The following is a 23,732-nucleotide window of genomic DNA, read 5'->3' on the forward strand; positions in this document are numbered from 1 at the left end:
CTTGGTCGGTCGCTCGCCATTGAGTAGTACAGGAGCCGTTCTAATAAGAGCGACACAAGTCGCTCCGACTTAGAAAAAGGGTCCTGTACTACTTTGGGGCGACCTGGAGCGACTTGCATTGACTTCAATTACATAAAGTCCGTGCAAGTCGCGCCGAAGTCTTCACAGGTCGCCCCACAAAGTCGTGTCGCGCTAGTCTGAATGGGCTGTAAAAAAGGTAGAAACCATAATCCAATACACCAGAAAAAAAAACAATAAATAAATAAATATTCCATATACACCAATGTACAAATGACTTTTTGGACACGTGTGCTTTTACGATAAATAATTTGTGGCTTTACATTGTGGCGACATTCTTTCTCCTGTATTTTTTCGACTTGAGGAATATTTATTTATTTGTTTGGATTGGGGAGGACCCTGAGAGCTTTTGGTTTTAAGCGTATTGGATTATGGTTTCTGGCTTTTTGTCCCACCTCTCCAGGTCGTCATTCTAAACAGCAGCTGAGCCATACCATCCTGTAGACATCATATTTAAAACGTTGGTCCTTCCAGCTTCTGTCACTGAACATAGTGCTAGACAATTTGTTTGACTGAATGAAAAGCTCCCGGAAAACAGACACATTGTTGCACATTTTTAGCTACTTAGAAAACAGGACCATACGGAATAAGGCTACACGCTCTACACATACCATTCCAAGGAACAGAACTTGGACTCACCTGGCTCTGACAGAGAACTGTTGGCTGGTCTTCAAAACCAAAGCTCGCTTGCAAGGAAACAGCATAATTGGCTGTTTATCTACCACAAAAGATCTAGGAAGAATGCAGAGACACTGTCATTGTCATTCTATCCAGACACAACAAGAATAAGGAAGCATCACTAGTGAAATATAAAACTGGCCATACATTAATCAGAATTCATCCTGTTCACAGATATTGGACAAATTCCATCCCTGCTCAATGGATGCTGATTGTTTGATGAAATTGTGTTCTCGAGCAGCAGCTGCAGCAGCTGATCGGTGTATTCTGACAGCGGTGGATGCTGCTGTCAGAATACAATGTCTCAGGATGGAGGGGAAGCAGATTTCTCCATCCACCACCTCCCTCCTTCCTGTTTGTGTGAATAGAAAAAAATAAAAACAGTGTATGGTCAGCTTAAAGCTCTGCTCATTTTTATCTGCTCCAGAGATGAGGTTACCTTGCGATGCCACAAGTGTACAATATTTTGTTTTTTTTTACCTTCGACCCCAACACTGATGCTGACCTAGATAAAACCTTGACCTAGCATTTTTTTTTTTACACATACATACACTTGTTTGTTTTCATTTTTCTCCCCTGGCAAGGAGAAGAAAATACAATTGGGCCCGTTTCACACACTCCGTCCATCAGACGGACTCCGTTTTTCTCAACGGGGGATCGATCCGCCGATCCCCCACTGAGCAGGAGGATGACAGCTATGTCTCCGCGCTGTGTGCGGAGACACAGCTGTCAGTTCCCCATACATCTCTATGGGGGAAATCGGATGGGAAAGGACCATCGGTCCGTTCTCATCCGATCCAATCGACGGATAGAAAATAGGGTTTCCATCCGTCCAGATTTGATGGATCAGTTGTCAGCGGACATGTCTCTGCTGACATCGGATGCCCCATAGGGATGCATGGGGGGACTGCTCAGATCCGCCAAAAAAAAACTGACAGGTGGATCTGAATGGTCCACCTGTGTGAAAGGGGCCTAAGGGTCCTTTCACACAAATGATCCGATCAGATCCACCTGTCAGTTTTTTAGGCGGATCTGATTGGATCCTCCATGCATCCCTATGGGGCAGCGGATGTCAGCGGAGACATGTCCGCTGACACCCGCTGCCATCCGCATCCAATCCTGTCCCTATTTTCCATCCGTCCAGGGGATCGGATCGGATGAGAGCTGACAGGCGGTCCACTCTCATCCGATTCCCCCATAGAGAGCAGCGGGGCTCTGACACCTCCCTCTCCGCACACAGAGCAGAAAGGGAGCTGTCATCCGCCTGCTTAGCAGGGATCTGCGGATCGATCCCCCCCGCTGAGCAGAGAACAGTCCACAATGGAATGCGGACCGTGTGAAAGGAGCCTAACTCTTCAAGAGCAGGAACATTTATTTTGGGTTGTTCTTTGGTGGTAATTTAGAATAATATGGTAATAGAAAGAAATATACGGCTAAATTTACAAAATATATATTTTTTTAACTATTTTGGGACAGTTTTTCTTTGATAATAAAAAAAATCAGGAGATATCCGTTACCATTTACCACCAAATGAAAGCCCATTTTGTAATGCAAAATAGTGCTCAGGGGAGGCGTTAAGATTTACAAAATGCAGTAACGCACCACGCTCAGCTCCAAAATAAGTTCTGGAGCTTCACTGGGGCGATTCATTTAACTGAATGGGCTGCCCTATGCGTGACAAGTGAAAACGCTCCAAAACACCCAAAAACACGCATGCGAGAATGTGAGTCTTTGCTATGTGGAGATGTGAGCGAGGCCTGACAACTGAGTGTCCCCGTCCACTTCCTCCTATGTACTTGTATAAAGATGGCCATACACTATGCAATCTGATTGTACAATCTCTGTACAATTTCCTTTTGATTTACCAGAACTATGGAATAGGAGGGCCCACCTGAATATTCCATTCAATTTGTATCAAATCTGACAGGCCCTTGTACTACATAGCTGAAGGGAGATCTCTACAATCAGATTGTATAGGAAGTGGGTGGAAGGTAGTATTGTATTGAGGGAGATGTGGTCAGAAGTGGTGATCACACTAGGAAATTAAGGCTTCTAGGAGATGACCTAAAGGGAAGTGAATAATGATAGAATCTACAGAAGTGATGGAATCTGAAAATCAGTTCAAACATTCAGATAAAAGATTTTAAACCTCCTGTGGACAAGGTAAATGAGAGAAAAACACATTGGAAAAGTTGGGCCAGAAATGGCATTGGAAAACACTTCTATTTATTATAAAAAGCAAAATTCTGCCTGAAAAGGTGAACTTAACCTTTAATCTTGCCAGAAATGTATTGCACTTTTTACATTTAGTGCGCTGAAAAGAAAACACAAAAAGGCCTTATCTCTATTGTATAAACTACTAGTCCCATCCATCCACCATGTAATGGAGAAGAATGGGGGCAGACACGTTTGAATTCCAATCTGTGTAACAGCCATGGCTGCCCCTTAGATACAAGGGACTGAAAGCGTGTTATTTGCAGGAATACCTGGTGAAAATAAAGGGAAAAAAAAAATTGATAAAAAAAAAAAATGTAGGTATCCTTATCTTACTGGTAAGCTACAATAAGTTACATTTTTGTTTTTGGATTTAGACATGTTTTAAGGCTCCGTTCCCATACTGGCATATTGGATCGCGGGTACAATACCCCCGATTCTGCCCGCGATCCCGCATCATTGCAAATCGTGGGACGCCCGTGCAATTCCCGTGACTTGCAATTGCAAAACGCGGTACAATTTTGCCACAATTGTCGCTGATGAATCGCGATAAAATCGCACAAACAGAATCGCGGGATGCCTGTCGCCCAAAAAAAGTACAAGAACTTCTTTTGGGCGACAGGCGTCCGGCAATTCTGTTTGCGCAATTTTACCACGATTCGACGGGCAACAATCGCAGCAAAATTGCGCCGCATTTGGGGTGCCATTGCAATTCACGGGGAACGCGCGGGTGTCCCGCGATTTGCAATCATTCGGGAGCACGGGCAGAATTGCGCCGATTCTGCCCGCGATCCGATACGGCAATATGTGAAAGGAGCCTAATGGGCCATACACACTATAAGATTTTCTGAAGACTTTTTCCTTAAGATTTACCAAAACCATATAATATGAGGTCAAACCTAGACACTTTTAATATGTATGCAATCAGACAGGCCCTTGCACTACATAGAAAAGGTAAATCTGAAGGAAATCTAACCACAAAAGTTGGATAGTGTGTATCCAGCTTAAGGCTCCTCCACTACTAGTACTGGCTTAGGTAGGTGCAGGCCGTTTTATGGCATCTCAAAGCCACAATCCTCACATGAATCAATACAATAACTTCTAAGACTGTGCTTTTTCGAGGGTGAAGGGAGGAGTTCAGAGAATTAACAACTTTATTACATTTAATTTAAAACTTAAAGAGGAGCTCCAGACTGCTTCAGAAAAAAAATTAAAGTCAGCAGCTACAAATACTGTAGCTGCTGACTTTTAATATAAGGCCACTTACCTGTCCAGGGATCCAGCAGTGTCCTTACCCAAACTGATTCTTCAATCAACTTTGGGTGTCAAAACCAGGTATCCACTCCCCCCCCAAAAAAAGTGCCAAAAGTGTCAGTTAATGGGGGAAGGGAGGATGCAAACAAGCGGAGCTTCCCCTTTTGTATTGAACAGACTCTGTTTGTTATAAATCCCACTGCTGGGCTCTCAAATGCCTCGTTTCCACTGAGCGGATCGGTTCGGGTCGGTTCGGTACGCTAATTTGAGTGTTTCCATTATGAAAGTGACCCATACAACCGAACCAAACCGCACCATTCCTGGTCCTCCTTCAGATGTAGGGCCATAGGAAATGGTATAGTACGGTTAGGGCGGAGCTACTGGAGTCACACGATACATTCCACTGATTGGCGGACAGGAAAACCTCAATGCTCACATCAAATGAAAGAGAAAAACAAACACCTCATCTGGTGTATTCGCTGCATGGTCCCCGGTGGCCCGACTTGCAGTGGAAACGCTCACCTGAATAGACCGGACCATTCTAACCCTTCCAAACTGTACCGACCCGAACCGTTCCGCTCAGTGGAAACGAGGCAAAAAGGTATTGTACCACCCACAAGTACTCACACAGGCAATATAACATTGTGAGGATAAATATACTTACATTTGTAGCAGACTACACAACATTTCACGTAGCTTACACTGCAAGGTTTCTGGCTCAGTCTTCAGAACGTCACCGTCATAAGTTAACAGAACTGCAAGCTCACTTAAAAGACGTAGAAGACGCCTCAGATGGAAAAATACTTCTACTGTCTTTGTGATCCTGGGTTATAAGAAATGAAATGGAATAAGAAATAAATATTTGTCTTACTATTTTCACTAGGTTCACACTCGCCGACACAGTAAAACGCTGTCAGCGTCAGATCCAGCAGAGAGTGGTGTAATGCGCATTTTAGTGCATCGCACTGTTTATTCTATTTTTTCTTTTAACTGTATTTGAAGAGTCACATAGGAATTCATATTCTAAAGCTGTAGAGTGCAAATCAGGCTGGCTTCTAGAAAGAAACCTTCAAGGTTTTATTGCCAAAGGCTGTGCCATCCACTGAGATTCGGAAAAATGCAAATGTGCTGCATTTTTCGTCACTGCATGGCCCATCACACCTGCATTGTGGTGTGAACGCAGCAAGTGTTTGTATGTGCCCTTGCGATGATTGTCATTTATCCCATCTGAAAAAAAGCCAGTCAATGCACATAATGTGAATAAGCCCTCATTGATACAGCATCCATAGACATTTTAGACTCTTCCAGCTTCATGGCAACAGTTTCAAGAAAATCTTTATCTATTCCAGCATCTGCCCCTGTATAGAAACCCAAGTCCATAAGGACACTGTTTAATATATTTAATGCGGATGAACGCAAGTGGCCTTTACAGGGTTCGGACCTCAAATTGGGAATCCGCTCCTCACCCAACATTAGTACCTAACCTTACAAATGCTCTTTTAGTTGAATAGGCATAAATCTACACAGGCACACTTAAAAATTGTGTGGAAAGCCTTCCCAGAAAAGAGCAGGTTGGTATAATTGGGGGAAGGTAAATCCATATTTTACCATGGTTTTAGAATGGAATGTCCACCAAGCTCAAGTAGGTGTGATGGTCAGGCGTATACAAACCTTTAGTCATATAGTGTTAAACAGGAGATGTACAGTATACAGAGTTGATATGAATAACAGAACCAACAATTTGAACTGTATTTTTAAAGTGGTTGTTGCAACCCTAAAAAAAAAAAAAAAAAAAAAAAAAAAAAAAAAAAAGAAAAAGAAGAAGAAGAAGAAGAAGAAGAAGAAGAAGAGCCCCTGTTCCCCTATAGGAGATTAAAAACTAGTCTGCTTCTTCCTAAGCTGTAAAAAACCTGGTTGATCCTGCCTGTTCCTGTGTCCCCTTGTGTGTGCTGACCACGGTAATCATGGCTGCTGATCCTGGATTAGCATTGGTCAGATTACGTGCCTCCATCATCCCGCTTCCTCTACTCTCTCCCTCTCCCTCCTCCCCCTTTCTGCCTGTCAGCTCCTGTGTGTGTGTGTCTTTCCCTTTCCGCCCCCCCCCCCTCTCCCCACCACTATTATTAGCTGACAATAAAAGTAAAGAATGATTACTGCCGGGCTAGCCCCTTTGTTCTATCCATCTCTCCTACACTGTGTAAATGTTTTTTTAAAACGATGCCTGTAAATACCCTATCTCCGATCTGTTTTTGCCTGCTCTCCTTCCATATCGAAGGGCTACAGCGGGAAAGGCTGAGCAGCCAGCACAGCGAGCATTTGACCTCCCCAGCAGATGTCAGAGGGGATCTTGGCCCCTCCTTCTGTAACCGTAGATGGGAGAAGAAGAGAGGCCGGAGGTCCTGTGACCAGTCATAAAAGATCAGAGATAAGGTATTTACAGGCATCATTTTATCAAAACATTTACACAGTGTAGGTCAGATTAAAAGAACAGAGGAGCTAGCTGTATATTTTCTTCACCTTTACAACTACTTTAAGACTAAATGATTATCTGAAACCACTAACTGCTGTCCAAGTTTCTTTGTTAATGGTATAGTCAGGCAAGTTCCATCCACCAGCAGCATGCTTTTTTAAATATATCAAGATTTTCTGCACACATTTATTGGCTAGAGAACATTTGACTGTAGGAGATGATCTTCCAAGGCAACAAGGTTGCAGCTTCTATAACTGTGACGGGTGCTTAGGGTATGAGTGACAATTAAAGCCGACGTCTGGGAATTAAATAAAATTTACCCTTGCAGAGGTTCCCCCCCCCCTGCACTGCAAGGGTTAAATTAATGTTTAGTCTAGGGGTGCAGGGATAAGGTGTATGACTTACCCTATTCCATGCTCCAGTGCTGTTCTCTTCTGCCTGAAGCCCTAGGTTGTTGGTAGTCCCTCTGTCTTGTCATGTGTGGGGCTTTTAACCCTGAACTGTACGTGAGGAGGTGAGCATTGATGGAGGGAATTTGCTGGAGCCCTATTCATGCACCACTAGACAAAATGAACATTTCACCCCTGCATTGCAGTGGAGGCACATCGCAAGGGTACATTTTGCAAAATTCAGCTTTTAATATTCACTAGGACAGAAATAGAGTGTGAAACTCTCCAATGGGAACACATTCAACCCTAACAGATGCCACACTCTAACCAAAACTAGAAATAAAATGTTTTGACGGGAGTTCCAAGTAAACTTTATGTATAACAAATCTGCTTACCAGCCTTCCAGGTTTTTCAGACAGGTGTCTGTGCTAGCTCCAATGCATTCTAACTTTTGCCTCTGAAGCCAGTCCGTCAATTCTTTTTGTAGAAAACCATGAAGGGTCTCACAGAGCCCGAGAAGCTCCTTTATCTGGCTCAGGACCTCCTTTAATGCAGAACAACAACAAGAGTTAAACTATATTCTGCCAAGTCAAACAACTGAGACACTGACATTTCATCATCACCATTATTATTAACCACTTTAAGACCGGAAGGATTTGCCCCCTTAATGACCAGGCCCTATTTTGTGATTCGGCACTGCGTTAATTTAACGTACAATTGCGCAGTTGTGCGACGGTGTACCTAAATAAAATTGATGTCCTTTTTTCCCACACAAATAGAGCTTTTTTTTGGTGGTATTTCATCACCTGTGTGATTTTTATTTTTTGTGCTATAAGCAAAAAAGAGCGACAATTTTGAAAAAAAAAAAAAACAATATTTTTCACATTCTGCTATATGACATTGTCAAAAAAAAATGTAAACATCAAAATTTAACATTTTAGGCCAATTTGTTTTCTGCTACATATTTTTGGTAAAAAAAAAAATGCCAATAAGCTTATTTTGATTGGTTTGCGCAAAAGTTATCACATCTAACTACGCAAAAGATTTAGGTCATTTTTATTGTTTTTTTTTTTTTCTTTACTAGTAACGGTGGCAATCTGCAATTTTTTGCGGGACTGAGACATTGCGGCGCACAGATCGGACCCCTAACTGACATTTTTGACACTTTTGGGGGGACCAGTGACATTACTACAGTAATCAGTGCTAAAAATATGCACTTTACTGTAATAATGACACAGGCAGGGAAGGTGTTAACAGTATAGGTGATCAAGGGGTTAAATGTGACCCTAGGGGAGTGATTCTAACTCTGGGGGGAGGCGTGGCTTCTGAAATGACCATAGAGACATGTGATTCTATATAGAAGGATCACATGGGCTCCATGGTCATTGCAGGGAGAAGAATGGTCGGCTGAGTTTACAACAGCTGACCGTCCTTCTCTCTCGCGGGTGTCAGGTGGCAATCGAAACTACCTGATCCATGCATCGGCTTCCCTGCTGCCAAGTGGGGGCGGGAGCGCGTCACCGTCGCGCGCTCGCCCCCTAGCTTCCCGTGCACGACCAGCGTAGACCTACGTCGGTTTGCGCAGGAGAGCCCCCCTGCCGCAGTAAAAAGGCGGCGGGTGGTCGGGAAGTGGTTAATAAAGAATTTATACAGTGTATGAAACTGATGCATGGGACTACATCTATAGAATCTTATAAACATATAAACTTCAAATTTATTAAAATAAAGGTGCGTTAAATACCTTTGAAATAAATAGTTTTTTCCTGTGCTTCCATGACCATGATACCTCCATGCTTAGATGGGCTAAGAATGGCGAGGTGATTACTGATTAGTCACCAAGTGACCTAACCTGCCACATTCTGCCTTTAAAGTAAAACTTAGGGCACAGCTTTTTTTTCCATTTTGGATAGAGTAAAGGAACGTTATGATCCCTGTCAAGTTTTTATTTGCCACCTGTATCCCATTGGAGAGTTTTTCCTTTACTTCCGGTCCCATAACCGGCCACAACAGGAAGTGATAGGAAATCCCTGCAACATAAAGGAATCTCTTGGTTGTCCCAGAAGTAGTGTTCCCATGGGAAGATTTCTGCCATTGCTGTTTTGGTGACAACCCAAAATTTGTGATTTTCCTTTTCTTTCATTCACGATGACAACAGCAAACATGACAAAAAGAAAAGGTGAATCTTCCTAACTACGGTGCAAACTGCAATAAAAAGCTGACAGATGGTCTAATTCCTCTCCACTATAATAAACGTAAAAAAAAATGCTTTGCTTTAGTTCTACTTCAACTGCTGGGGATCAGGCAATGCTGCGTGCCAATGCTCTGACAGGGAGGTTTTGCAAATCATGTCTACCCATACTAATATACCAATACTGCTTAGTTCTTGCAGCCCTGTGTAGAATGACTGTCAGAAGCTCCATTTGCCGTCAAAAGTTAGAAAGTGGAGATCCTAGTCTGAGAGTGGTCCATGCTTACTCAGCTGCAGACTGGACAGTGACTGGTGAGATAACCCAAACACAACATAGGCTGGCTCCCTGCATGAGTTACAGTGGGGTCAATTCACGAAAACTTATTGCAAGCAATTCGTGTCACATAGTTGCATAAATGATTATCACCTGCAATTTGAGAGCCAATGCCTGAATAAAAACCAAAAACAAATGTGAAATATATAACAAAGCATCCTTAGATGCGGGAAGGCTGTGAATATGCAGCCTGTTCCCGCATCGCATACGCACCCCTAGCAGTTCACACTGCCATATGCGATACGCAGGGGGTGTCAATTAAAAGTTAACGACACCCCTGGTTGCGATTGCATATCGCAGTGCGATCAGAAAGATTGCACAGAATCAGATCGCACTTGTGTGAACCACTATTCGATCCGATTCTACTGCGGATAAAAAAAAAGGGTCATGAGCGTGTTTAGTGCGGATGCCGTGCAAATTCAGCCATACAAAGAGTATGGCTGCAATTTGTACTGCACAGGGATCGCATGTAATTTAGGAGCAGTGTGCTCCGAGTATACATGCGATCTCTGTGATCGCACAAATGTGAATCGGTACATTCACAAAAAAAAAAAGGAAATCTTACTTCTATCATGGTACAGACATTTAATATTTTAGGAATGCAGAAAATAACAATCAGAGGAACGTTGCAATGGTTAGTAAGTGAAAAAGAACAATTCATCAGTTTGAGAATGCAATATTGTTAGCTCTGTCTTATAAATAATATGCAACATTGCACCAGAGCAGCGTTTCTCAACCTTTTCTTGAGTTGTGGCACCCTTTCAAATGATGTGCAATCTCCAGGCACCCCATTCCAAAATGTAAAAACTAAACTAATAAATTTACATAACACACGTAGGACAGCCAACATTAGAGGTGATATATGACTAGTATTCCAGCATTTCTATTTTCCCTCAGGTTCTCTCCCTCATTAGGCTAATGTGACCCCACATGACAGAGAGGGGCAGGGGATGAGCAAACAAGGATGTCCTTAGGAGCCCAACATACTCCTTCCCAACGTATGAGTGAAAATTAATCTAAGGGTGGAGTGTATTAGGTCATATTCTGCCAACATCCAACAATTCAACCACCAATAATTGTATGTGCACATAGTGTACCAAGAACCCGTCATGGACTTTGAAGGCAAACTCCTGTATGTATATTATATTATGTATAGTATATTAGTATAAAAATATACATTTTATTAGAGAATCTTACATAAAAAGGACCCATGTCCTAATAAAATAACATGGCAATACATGAAGATAATATATATATACAGTGGGTACGGAAAGTATTCAGACCCCCTTAAATTTCTCACTCTTTGTTATATTGCAGCCATTTGCTAAAATCATTTAAGTTCATTCTTCTTCCTCATGAATGTACACATAGCACCCCATACTGACAGAAAAACACAGAATTGTTGACATTGTTGCAGATTTATTAAAAAAGAAAAACTGAAATATCACATGGTCCTAAGTATTCAGACCCTTTGCTCAGTATTTAGTAGAAGCCCCCTTTTGATCTAATACAGCCAGGAGTCTTTTTGGGAAAGATGCAACAAGTCTTTCACACCTGGATTTGGGGATCCTCTGCCATTCCTCCTTGCAGATCCTCTCCAGTTCTGTCAGGTTGGATGGTAAACGTTGGTGGACAGCCATTTTTAGGTCTCTCCAGAGATGCTCAATTGGGTTTAAGTCAGGGCTCTGGCAGGGCCATTCAAGAACAGTCACAGAGTTGTTGTGAAGCCACTCCTTCGTTATTTTAGCTGTGTGCTTAGGGTCATTGTCTTGTTGGAAGGTAAACCTTCGGCCCAGTCTGAGGTCCAGAGCACTCTGGAGAAGGTTTTTGTCCAGGATATCCCTGTACTTGGCCGCATTCATCTTTCCCTTGATTGCAACCAGTCGTCCTGTCCCTGCAGCTGAAAAACACCCCCACAGCATGATGCTGCCACCACCATGCTTCACTGTTGGGACTGTATTGGACAGGTGATGAGCAGTGCCTGGTTTTCTCCACACATACCGCTTAGAATTAAGGCCAAAAAGTTCTATTTTGGTCTCATCAGACCAGAGAATCTTATTTCTCACCATCTTGGAGTCCTTCAGGTGTTTTTTAGCAAACTCCATGCGGGCTTTCATGTGTCCTACACTGAGGAGAGGCTTCCGTCGGGCCACTCTGCCATAAAGCCCCGACTGGTGGAGGGCTGCAGTGATGGTTGACTTTCTACAACTTTCTCCCATCTCCTGACTGCATCTCTGGAGCTCAGCCACAGTGATCTTTGGGTTCTTCTTTACCTCTCTCACCAAGGCTCTTCTCCCCCGATAGCTCAGTTTGGCCGGACGGCCAGCTCTAGGAAGGGTTCTGGTCGTCCCAAACGTCTTCCATTTGAGGATTATGGAGGCCACTGTGCTCTTAGGAACCTTAAGTGCAGCAGAAATCTTTTTGTAACCTTGGCCAGATCTGTGCCTTGCCACAATTCTGTCTCTGAGCTCTTCAGGCAGTTCCTTTGACCTCATGATTCTCATTTGCTCTGACATGCATTGTGATCTGGAAGGTCTTATATAGACAGGTGTGTGGCTTTCCTAATCAAGTCCAATCAGTATAATCAAACACAGCAGGACTCAAATGAAGGTGTAGAACCATCTCAAGGATGATCAGAAGAAATGGAAAGCACCTGAGTTAAATATATGAGTGTCACAGCAAAGGGTCTGAATACTTAGGACCATGTGATATTTCAGTTTTTCTTTTTTAATAAATCTGCAACAATGTCAACAATTCTGTGTTTTTCTGTCAGTATGGGGTGCTATGTGTACATTCATGAGGAAGAAGAATGAACTTAAATGATTTTAGCAAACGGCTGCAATATAACAAAGAGTGAAAAATTTAAGGGGGTCTGAATACTTTCCGTACCCACTGTATATATATATATATATATATATATTTTGACATCACATAAGTCAAGTTAATGCAACTGGACACCCTATAACCATCTAAAACTTTTTATGCGACTAATGATTATCATAGGTATACTTTTAGAAGCAAATATACCCATTATCCCCTGAGGGATTATAAGAGTCCAAAAAATGTTAGGCTTTACCATAACAAATTCACCTGGCTGACCTGAAGTTGAACAATGGGTAGCCTTTTAGATGGAGTAGATGGTTGTAGGGTATCCAGTTGCATTTCCTTATATATATATATATATATATATATATATATATATATATATATATATATATATTCATGTATTGTCATGTTATTTTATTTTTCTTTAAGATGCTCTAATAAAATTTATATTTTTATATAAATATACGTGCGAGTCTGCCTCCAAAGTCCATGAGGGGATCTTCTTGGTGAACTATGGGCACATAGAACTATTGATTCTTACTAACCTATGATGTCACTGGTTTTTAGGACATGGACTGCTGGCCTGCATGACGCCCAAGGTTGTGATGTTACACAATTTAAACCTGTGGCTTTGTGTAACAATAAAGGCAGGCTTGATCAACTCACCAGCTTGTAGAAAGTTTTTGGGCAATCTGGGGCAGTCTTTAGCCAAGGCACCCCTGAAAAACACAGTAGGGCACCTTGGTTGACAAAGGCTGCACCAGACAAAGGTCATCCTGTGAGCAAAGGCAAACTAAAAATGCTTTCAGAGTTTCAGAATTCTTAGTGTGTCTTCCTTGATCTCACTGTGCTGCAGTGCCATAGACTGAAAAAAACTGAGATGAAACAAAATCTAATGAATTAAGTGCTCAATATCACAACATTTAAAAATTAAACTCATTTGTCAAGTAAGGCATGTTTTAGTGAATTGTCTACTTCTGAGATAAATATTGCATGAATTATTTTAAGAAAAAAATGAATGTGGTATTTAATTCTTAGTGAGTTGACCTCAGTGTCTCCATTTTTGTCAGAGTGGCTCCTGATGGGAGCCGACAGGGTTTTTGTTCTCAGAGACTAGGTGCAGGTACTCCCCCCCCCCCCTTCTGAGCCCCCCCAAGTCTCTGTCCCCTACCCTCTTTTGAGTGCCGTCTCTCGGTTCCACCCCCTACTCACCTCCCAGTAGTGCCCCTTTCAGAGAAACCAGAACCAAGTATCATTTTGTGGTGCTAAATAGTTTGTATGGAATTTGTTAATGAGAACACAAAAAGCAGTACAATAGACCCCCCCTGTACCCAGCAACAATAGACCCCCACCCCATCAACAATAGATCCCCCTCACAACAATAGACTCCTCCAGCAACAATGGGAAGGTTGTTTTACAATCACTTTAATAGTGGATTTCTTTGTTATATTTACTGCAAACATTTGCATAATTGTCCCAAAGCTAAACATTACTTCTGAGAAAACATTCAACTGGATTTTAGATCCAGATATTTTTGTAATAAATCCAACCTTGCGTTTTTGGTCCAGCTCATTCAATTGACCTTGCAGGTCTTGCGTCCTTGCCTTAATATACTCAGCTGAAAGTTTTGCAGAACCTATAATGGAAAAAAAAAAAAAAAAAGTAAATGTGTTTGTGTTAGATAAATCATTTGTCATGTATTCTGACACACCTGTTATTTCCATATATAGCTGATCACATACAACTTAAAAGGAGAAATACAGCCAGGGAGGCTTCTGTAGAGCTGAAAGCACCAAGTTGAGATCCCTAGGCGGTAGACCAGAGCCACCAAAAATAGCAAGGCTGAACAGCAAGTGACTCACACCACAAAATGTACACTTTCCACGTATGATGGTAGATCTTCTTAAAAGTAGACTTCCTAGCCTTCAGTAGTGTGGGAATCACCGACCCAGACAAACCCCTATCCTTCAGCACCTGGCTTTCAACAGCCAAGCCGTCAAAGTCAGCGACTGTAAAGCAGGATGGAAGACTGACCTTTGGGACAGCAGATCCTCCCTAAGGGGCATCAACGATCAGCCGCACCAGGTCGGCGTACCAAGACCGGCGAGGCCAATCCAGGGCCACTAGATTGACTGGAATTTCTTCTGTCTTGATCCTGCACAAGAGTCTTGGCAGGAGCTTGAGAGGAGGGGAGGTGAAAAACAGACGATAATGGCCCCAGGGGACCACCAGTCTGTGGCATCTACTAGAGGATCCAGTGAACATGCCACAAACCTGTGCACCTTCTTGTTGAGCCGAGACACCAACAGATCCACCTCCAGGGTGCACCACCAGAGACACAGCTGATGAAACACCTGCGGATGAAGAGACCACTCCCCTTGGTCTAACAGACAGTCTAGAAATCAGGGGAGCAGCCTCCAAAGAGGCATCACAGATAAACTGTAGCCTCTGGACCAACTGGCCCGCCAGCTCAGCAAAGGCAGGGGGGAGCAGCTCACATTCCAGGTCACGGCATAAAAGCCTAGCCCACTCGGTCAGAGTTTGTGACAACAGGGCAATAATGACCAGTCTGAGTGCCGAGCTGGCCACAGTGAACATACTGCATGCCACAACCTCCGCCTTTCTGCCAGCGGGATCCTTAAATGCCAGTGCTTCTTCTACCGGAATCATGGTTACCTTCTTCAACCTGGAAACCGTAGGATTCACCACCGGTGAAACCACCCACTTCTTAAGGAGGGACTTTTCAAAAGGGTACCTCATTGCGAATCATTTAGGGACCACAAAGGGACATTTTGGATGTTCCCACTCTTTTGTGACAAATCTGTCAAAATAGGAAGGAAACGGAAACACCTTCGCCGCTCTAGACTGCTTGTGAGTGCCAAAAGGGAACTGGTGCCTCCGCCGCAGCTTGAGCTGCATCCTCCCTTTCTAAAGTCTCACGCACAGACACATTCAGTGCATCCACCAGCGCCTTATCATGCGCCTTATCATGTGCGGCTACAGGAGTAGAGGAATCATCCTCACTATCTAAAAACTCCGGGCACGAGGCCGCAGACCCCTCAGAGTGGGTCCCATCCACAGCAGCCAGATCAGATTCAGAATCTGAGGAGAAAGATGAAGCAGGGGAAGGCGGGGGGCACTTTTTACTACCCCGCCACCCAAAAGCCACCTCCACCCAGGACACAAAGGACTTCAGGACCGCTCAGTTCATCAATGGCTAGTTGGGACCCGGAGGGCCCCGCAAGCTCTGAGAGGGGGGTCAGGTGGGAAAATGTGCTCCAAGGATTCCATGAGGAATAAGGGTACCCCACAAAAGTGCACAAAACACACTGGTAAGGGACACCCCCACTGATCCTGCAGCAGAGAGAGAGAGAACCCCACCAGACTCACCACCCCACTAGGCAGTCACTGGCAGCACCAGGATCAAAAGCACTCCACATGCAGTGTCCAGGAAGGAAAGAGGCCCAGGAGTCAGCACAAGGGGATAAGGAGGGTCTTCCACAACTAAAATGGAAGCCCAGAAGGCTCCATAGTAATGGCCAGCATTCAATTCAATGCCGGACTAAGGCAAAATGGCTGCCGCGGTTACACAAACTTTGCCGTGAGCCTATACAGAAAATAGGCTACAACAAAATGGTGGCCCCGCGCGACTCCAGGAGGGGTCCCAGGCAAGACACAGAGCAAGAAGGGGGAGCCGTGACAGGAGCCCCCTACCAGGTACAGCACCCCCCACAGCTGATTGCCTGGTCGCCAGCAGCGTACCCTCCCGCCCCCATCACCAGTACAGCACCCTTCTCCAGGAGGTAGCCAGACCCCCATACAACCCCAGTAAAGGTGGAGGGGGAAAGGGGGGGGGAATAGATGACCCACAGGACCATTAGACTCAAGGGGGGGTGGATAACCCTTCAGGGGGAGAGGGGGGAATAGCTAGTCACCATACCAGGAACCAGGCGGGCACCTCTCCAGACAGAACCTCCTCGCCATCAAAACGAGGGGGGGGGGGGGGGTCTGTCGGCAAGGAGGAACGCTGCAAGCCAAGACCAGGTTGTATGCGACCTCGCAAGGCGTTTAACTCGCAGGCCAGCCCCCGTCCAGTGAGGCAATGTTACGGCCGAACTAGCGCAGAGCTGAGGTCTGTGCATTCTCACTGGCCAGACTGGGGTGACCACTGGATCTAGATTATCAAACCCTTCGCCCAGTCCGGCAGTTGATTGTAGATCTCACAGGAAAAAAACAGGAGAAAAAAAAATCTATCTAAAAAGAAAAAATTGATCCCAGCAAGGAACTAGGTCCTTACCCCTGAATACTTCTAGCAGAGAGGGGGAGTATACCTCCTGGGACTGCCCATAGGCGTAGTCAAGTTCTTTTTCTTTGGGGCAGTATAACCCAATGGTCAAGAAGTTCAGGAGCTGTGTCCGTTAACGGACGAAAGAGAAATGTGGAAAATTTACCGGGGTATGAATACTTTTTTCAAGGCACTGTACATCTTGGTCTGTCAGTTCATTTAACTTTTATCGTAAGTGTTGGTTTACTGTAAAGTTGCCTATACACAAGAAGCTGCCTATAAACAATTAGATCCTGCCATACATAGAAATTCAGCTGGTTCAGCAATGACCGGAGTAATTTTGATCTATGTGTGGCCACTGCAGTTAAATAGAAGTTGATCTACCAATAGACTTCTGCTCAGCTGCCCTGTCAGTATATTCTCACTCAGTCAATAGACTGCAGCGCTGAATGCATATGCTGATGGCAGGGAAGTCACCCTGCTGTCAAAATACGACACAGTGGGGAGGAAAACTGCATCCACATCAAATGTGTGGATAAAGGGAATCAGGTCAGTTTTTTTTTTTATTTCAACCCCTTGGTTGAACAGTTGAACAAAAATACCTGACCTATGTATGGCCATCTTTAGACTCTGGACCTTTGGGTTAGCCTTGCCGTTTTGTTTTGACAGATTCAAGTTTTCGTTTCGGGGTTCATTTTTTCCAGCAACACTCCTGAAACAGGTACCTCCCATTTCTAAAACACTTGTATAACTGCCAAAATGTATTCTCTTCCTTTAACACTTCTGATTAACTGAACATCTAAAAAGCAATATAGAGACAATATAAATATAGAGAAAAGCTAAATATGGCTCACTTATACTTATAATGAAACCAAAAAAAAAAAGAAGATTGGAGTAACTGTTAAAGCCTCATTTTGGGCCTTTGTAAAATGTACCTATGTAGTTGGACCTTCACCCCTGAACTACACGAGTGTCACCCAAAAGTGGAACTTCCACTCATTTGCTTCCACTCATTTGCTTCCTACCCTCCTCCGGTGCCACCTTTAGCACCTTTCAGGGGGGAGGGGGGGGGGAACAGGTACCTGTTTTTGACAGGTACCCTTCCCCACTTCCGGAAGATGGCGCCGCGGCGCTGCCCCTCAGAAGTTTGGCCCCCTCCTCCTTTCCCCGCCGCCGTGCCAATCCGAATGCGCATGCGCAGTAGGGACCCGCCTGTGCAGCCGCAAGGCTTCACTGCCGGGTTCCCTTACTGGCAATGGCAGCGGCAGCACCCGACAGCCGATGGAAACATTGGCTGCCCTGCCGACATCGCTGGACTCCAGGACAGGTAAGTATCCTAATATTAAAAGTCAGCAGCTACAGTATGTGTAGCTGCAGACTTTAAATTTTTGGAGTGGGAGGCTGGAACACCGCTTTAAAAGCTTGTTTAGGGGGCCAGAGGATAATGAATAAGTGCAAATACTTACCTTACTCTTTGCTCTTCCGACAGCCAGGGCTCTTCTCTGTTGTCCTATGCTCCCGGAATGAGGGTAGGCTCTAGCTGTCCTCATGTTTAATGCAGAACTGTATACTAGTCCTGCATTGAACCTGATGACATCGTCGAGCAGAAAAGGAGGTGCTTTGAGGGACAGGTCGTATACAGAGGGGGAAAGCCTGTGGGGAGCAGGTAATAAACTGAATATTTCGTCATGGTCATCATCCTGTAGCCAAAACTAACATTTAACCCATGCAGTGTGGGGAGGGCCTAACTGCATAGGTAAAGTTATTAGTCCAGACTGGTTCTTTAAGTTAGAAACATGAAGAAATTGCAACTGAATATTTCAATAATGTACATTTTGTAGACAATCTTTGTCATTTTCATAATTATAATTCATTTTTTTTTATGTTATCACTAAAAATAAAATACTCACTTTCTCGCTGGAATGTTTTCCATCTGAAGTCGAAAATTTCTTGCTGCTCTTCTAGAAATTTCACTTTCTGATCTACAGACTGCAAACATATAGATCAAAGATTGTGAATATTTTGACATTAGCATAAATCCTTGCAACAAAGTGTAGAACAGCAAAATAGTATGTTCCTCAAATTTCGATTGACAAGAAAAATGGTGGTGAAAACCTTGCCCACCCTCCCTGGTAACACACAACTGGCATCATAGAAATGCACCAATAATGAGATGCAAATGGTGTGGGGGTGCTGGGGCCTGTTTTTGACCAAGAAGCTATTCTATCTTCAATAGAACAGATTCTGCTTTGTATGTAGTGCATTACCATACTTTGTGGCTTCAATACAGGTGTGTTACAGTGGAGCACTGGAGTGCAACTTATAATGAATGACACCACAGCTCACCAACAGTCATAAGGTGTGAAGCAAGACTTAAGCCTAATACACACCAATAGCAGGTTGAATGAAAAAAAACGAACAGCTCAGATCGGAGCCGCTGTACTAACATTTCAAAGTTTGTACAGTGATCTCCCCTGCTGTGCTATTGTGTTCTGATAGGGGGACCGCCCCCCCTGCCAGAACAGTCAGCTGTTCATGCTCCACAAAGTGCTCAGTGCCAATGCAGTGCTTCCCCACACTCACAGCACCAAATAAACTGTATTCATGTTCAGCACAGAAGTTATGGCAGGCTTGGGGGAACGACTCCCCTGGGTACTCTGGCAGCAGGGTTCAGCCTCTCCACCTCTTGCTCAGACAGTTCTCCTGGATATTTGTGTGTCGCCAATATTAGAAAAGAAGGGGAACTCACATTGTGCAGTGTTGTTGTTTTTTAAAATGTATGTATACAGACTTCAACACAGTCCCATTAACCACTTGATCTGATGCAAGTCCTGGAAACGCCGCCGCCCGGCGTTTGTTCCACAGGCCCGTTAATCACATCACCAGATGTCCCGCCCAACGCAATTGGCCAGCCAATCAGGCGTATTCAGGAGCAGGCAGTAACTGAATGGCAAGAGGTATCAATGAACTACAAGAGCACTCACAAGCGAAGTTCACTGAGAGCTACAAGCTGTCGGCTACAATGGATGACGGTTCTTGTAGTCTATTAATTCACACAAAACTATGAATGAATGATGTGGCTGTGTGGGGGTAGCCCCGCTCAGTCACTCGGTTTTCAAATTGTGACAGCGGGTGTGGGGAGAAGATCCCCCACTCGCTGTCACCAAGCGCAGAGAGCACTGGCAGGGCAGTTGGTGGGTGGATAGGAGGATGGTACATCCTAAATATAAGTGTAACATGTTCCTAAAGGTGAACTTATCCTTCAAAGTCAAATAAACATTTTATCTTTAGAACCATGTTAAATTGTTAGCACTTTTATATTTAAAGGTTCTTTAAATACAGAATCTGGCTTTCTAGGTGTACTGGATTGGTCTATTCTTGGTGCTTTTCTAGCCGGTGCTGTGAGTGCAGCGCTGCCTCCCAGCATTAAAGCCAACTTAACCACTTAAGGACCGAGCCCATTTTTGACACATTTTGTTCACAAGTTAAAATCAGTATTTTTTGCTAGAAAACTACTTAGAACCCCCAAACATTATATATATTTTTTTAGCAAAGACTAATAAAACGGTGGTCATTGCAATATTTTTTGTCACACAGTATTTGAGCAGCGGTCTTTCAAGTACCATTTTTTTGGAACAATTACGAAAAATTACATTTCACTGCATTTTAAAAAAAACGAAAAACAGTAAAGTTAGCCCATTTTTTTTTTTTGTATATTGTGAAAGATGATGTCACGCCGAGTTGATAACCAACATGTTACGGTTTAAAATTGCGCACACCTGCGTAATGGCGACAAACTACGGTCAATAAAAATCTCTATAGGCGACGCTTTAAAAATTTTTAACGGTGACCAGTTTAGAGTTAGAGTGTAGCTCTTTTTTTAAAACTATTGCTCTTGCTCTGGCGATCGCGGCAATACCTCACATGTGTGGTTTGACCAGCGATTTAATTTGCGGCGTGACATCCCGTATACGTTTTCTTTCGTGTGCGAGCTAACGGCGACAGCTAAAATTTTTTTTTTTCTATTTATTTTAATTTTTTTTTTTATTTTAGCACAGGCTTTAAAAAAAAAAAAAATCTGATCACTTTTATTGCTGTCACAAGCAATGTAAACATCCCTTGTGACAGCAATAGGCAGTGACAGGTACACTTTATGGAGGGATTGAGGGGGTCTAAAGACCCTAGACCCCTCCACTACACTTCTATGTATTCAAAACGCCGAAAACGGCATTTGTGAATACATTCACTTTTTAAATCCGGCGCCTTTAGCAGCCGAGTAACCCGGATGTGAGGTCATGGACGCCGCCTCCGGGTTACGTCATCGGAGACCCGATCGAAGCCGCATGGGCGACCCAGGCAGAGCCGCGGAAGGCAGCGGGAGGGGGGGCATAACGATCAGTCGTTACCACCGGAAAGCCGACCGCCGACTCTAAAAAAACTGTACCAGGGTGATGCCTCTAGCTAGAGGCACCATCCCGGTACAACCACTTAAAAGTCAGCCAACGTAGGTCTACATGGCGGATCGATCGGTAAGTGGTTAAAGGGCCGCCAGGAAGCAGCGTGAAGGAAAGAAAGCTTTCCTCTTCTATTAAAATGGGCACCTTCACGCAAAAGAACTAGTGTATAAACAGATCAGTCCGAAGGCTTAGATTAGCTGTAGTAAACCTACCAGCAATACTGGAGACTGGTCCTTTGCCCTCTGCTTGCTTTTTTGTGTTTATGACAGCATAGATCCTCTTTAAAGTGTTAGGTCACCTTTTCAGATTTTCTGTAGAGGTGAGCTAACACCAGATGCCCTCACCAAGCCCCAACAGGTTTTGTCAGTGTAGCTGGAAGTGCTCTGGGGTCTCAGCTCAGTCTACAATGATCATAGTACAGGCAACCACATAAAGACTACGTTTCCACTAGTGCGACTAATCAATGGCACCCGTTCCCATCTATGCAACTTTTAGAGAATGTAAAGTTGGATCAAAGCTGCACTCAGTAGCACTCCAAAGCCACACTCTAGCCAAGTGGCTACGTTTCCACTAGTGCGACTCTTAAGTTGTGCGATTTAGAGTGCGACTGAGTGCAGCTTGAATTCAACTTTACACTCTGGATCAAAGTCGCATCAAAGTAGTGCAGGCACCTTTTCAAAGTTGCTGATTTTCAAAGTGGCATAGATGGTAACGGGTGCTATTGAAATCAATGGGATGTCACTTGTCATGTGTGACAAGCCACACTAGTGGAAAGGGCAACTAAAACTCATTACTCGCTCATTAAGCAATAGAAATGTATCTGTATCCCTATAAACTTTCAAAAATGTTCCTTTGCACCTTATTCCTTTCATATACTGCTCCGGCCACGTGACCCCCCCCCCCCCCCCTTCTCTCTCTCTCTCCCTCTCAGGAGAAGCTGCTAGCCTAATGGGCCATACACACTATACAATTTTCTTTAGACTTTTTCCTTCAGACTTACCAAAACCATATAATATGAGGTCAAACCTAGACACTTTCAATTTGTATGCAATCAGGCAGGCCCTTGCACTACATAGAAAAGGAAAATCTGAAGGAAATCTAACCACAAAAGTTGAATAGTGTGTATCCAGCTTAAACAAGGCTACAAAGACAGGAGGAGATTGTGTTCTGTGAAAGATAAGAGGGGTGGGGGTGGGGCTGGGCAGGTCTGGGCATGCCTGTCTAAGAAAGACAGACAACCTTTCAGGAAGTGAAAGACAGCTTAGCAAATTCAGATAATCAGAGATAGCGTTGTCAGTGAAGAACAGGAAGAAGCTGATTGTCTAGCTTAGATAAATCTTTCTAAGCTACACAAGCAGCTAGCCAGAAAATGAATAATATCAAAGATAAAGATATTTAACATACTATTAATAGGAACATTTTCATTTTTGACTGGAGTTTCCCTTTAATGCTGAAGTTTACCCTGCTTACATTTTACACCCTCTCCCCCCACTATCAACATGCTAATGAAGTTTTGAATAAAACCTTAACGTTTCCATCACATTCTTATTTTAGACTCAGCGACATCCTCACCGGGTCTCTCTGCGTCTCTCTGCAATGCAGGCAAATAATAGAGGGGCTGATAGGGCACTGTACATGGCTTCCTGAAAACATCCCAGCACCCTGACTCAATACTCCCCTTAAGGACCCGCAGCACTGATGCAAGCAGTGGGCTAGCCTTTTGGAGGAGTTATCCAAATATTAAAATGCCAATCTTGAGGAGTTCCTAGACAGGCTGCATTTGCATGGAGACTGCTCTAGGTAATGCCTACATTTGATGGTGAGCCTCTATGAATATAATAACTGAAATCCAATTAATGAAAGGGTGATGCTGGATGGCCTCCATTCAATACGTGAGGCAGGGGCTATCCAACTTGCTGCACACTGTGAGAAGGTATGGAGAGGACCCTGTAACAAGTTAACAAGTTAAAAAAAAACAGAGGTTCAGCTTTATATATATATATATATATATATATATATATATATATATATGGGCTGCTCTATGAAAAGCCAACAGCACAGGGGAGGCAAGTATAACATGTCTGGTATTAAAAAAAAAAAAAAAAAAAAAAACACAAGACTTTGCAATCACTTTAAGGTTACTTACCTGGATTAGTTCTTTTACTTTACTAACGCGTTGCTCAATCTCCTCTTGCTGTCCCGTCTCCATTTTTACTTGCACCGGTTGCCCATTTTGAGTCTGTAATGAGGACCATTCATATTCAGAAACAGATGGTTACACACTGCAAAAATTAAATGCATTCACTATTTGGTATACTGTAAAGAAATTCTCCCATAAAAGCTTGTCATTGCTTTTTAAAAAACTGCTGTCAGTTTGAGGTTTTCAAGACTGAAAACACAACAGTGCCATAAATGTGAATGTCAAAGCAGGCTGCCTCCAGGGGAGTATGCTCCTAGTTTATCCCATAGTTGGTAACTTGGGTTTGAGCTAGGGAGCATAATTTGCAGAGTTGCCTTGAGGCCGCAATGTGACTTTACATGTATCCACAAATGTATGCA

The 23,732-nt window shown here is 43.6% G+C and overlaps 1 protein-coding gene across 1 annotated transcript in view; it reads right to left on the reverse strand.

Annotated features, from left to right (window-relative positions):
- STAT2 (signal transducer and activator of transcription 2) overlaps nucleotides 1-23,732 on the reverse strand; it is a 130,772-nt gene that overhangs the window by 64,135 nt on the left and 42,905 nt on the right. The window contains exons 5-10 of the mRNA XM_082244373.1: nucleotides 23,320-23,412; nucleotides 18,627-18,705; nucleotides 13,982-14,067; nucleotides 7,479-7,627; nucleotides 4,889-5,047; nucleotides 718-810 (exon numbers count right to left, since the gene is read on the reverse strand). Coding sequence (XP_082100499.1) covers nucleotides 718-810; nucleotides 4,889-5,047; nucleotides 7,479-7,627; nucleotides 13,982-14,067; nucleotides 18,627-18,705; nucleotides 23,320-23,412 — 659 coding nt within the window. The remainder of the gene's footprint in view (nucleotides 1-717; nucleotides 811-4,888; nucleotides 5,048-7,478; nucleotides 7,628-13,981; nucleotides 14,068-18,626; nucleotides 18,706-23,319; nucleotides 23,413-23,732) is intronic.

The sequence above is a fragment of the Pelophylax lessonae genome (genome assembly GCF_965119305.1).
Source record: "Pelophylax lessonae genome assembly, chromosome: 2".
Classification (NCBI taxonomy): domain Eukaryota; kingdom Metazoa; phylum Chordata; class Amphibia; order Anura; family Ranidae; genus Pelophylax; species Pelophylax lessonae.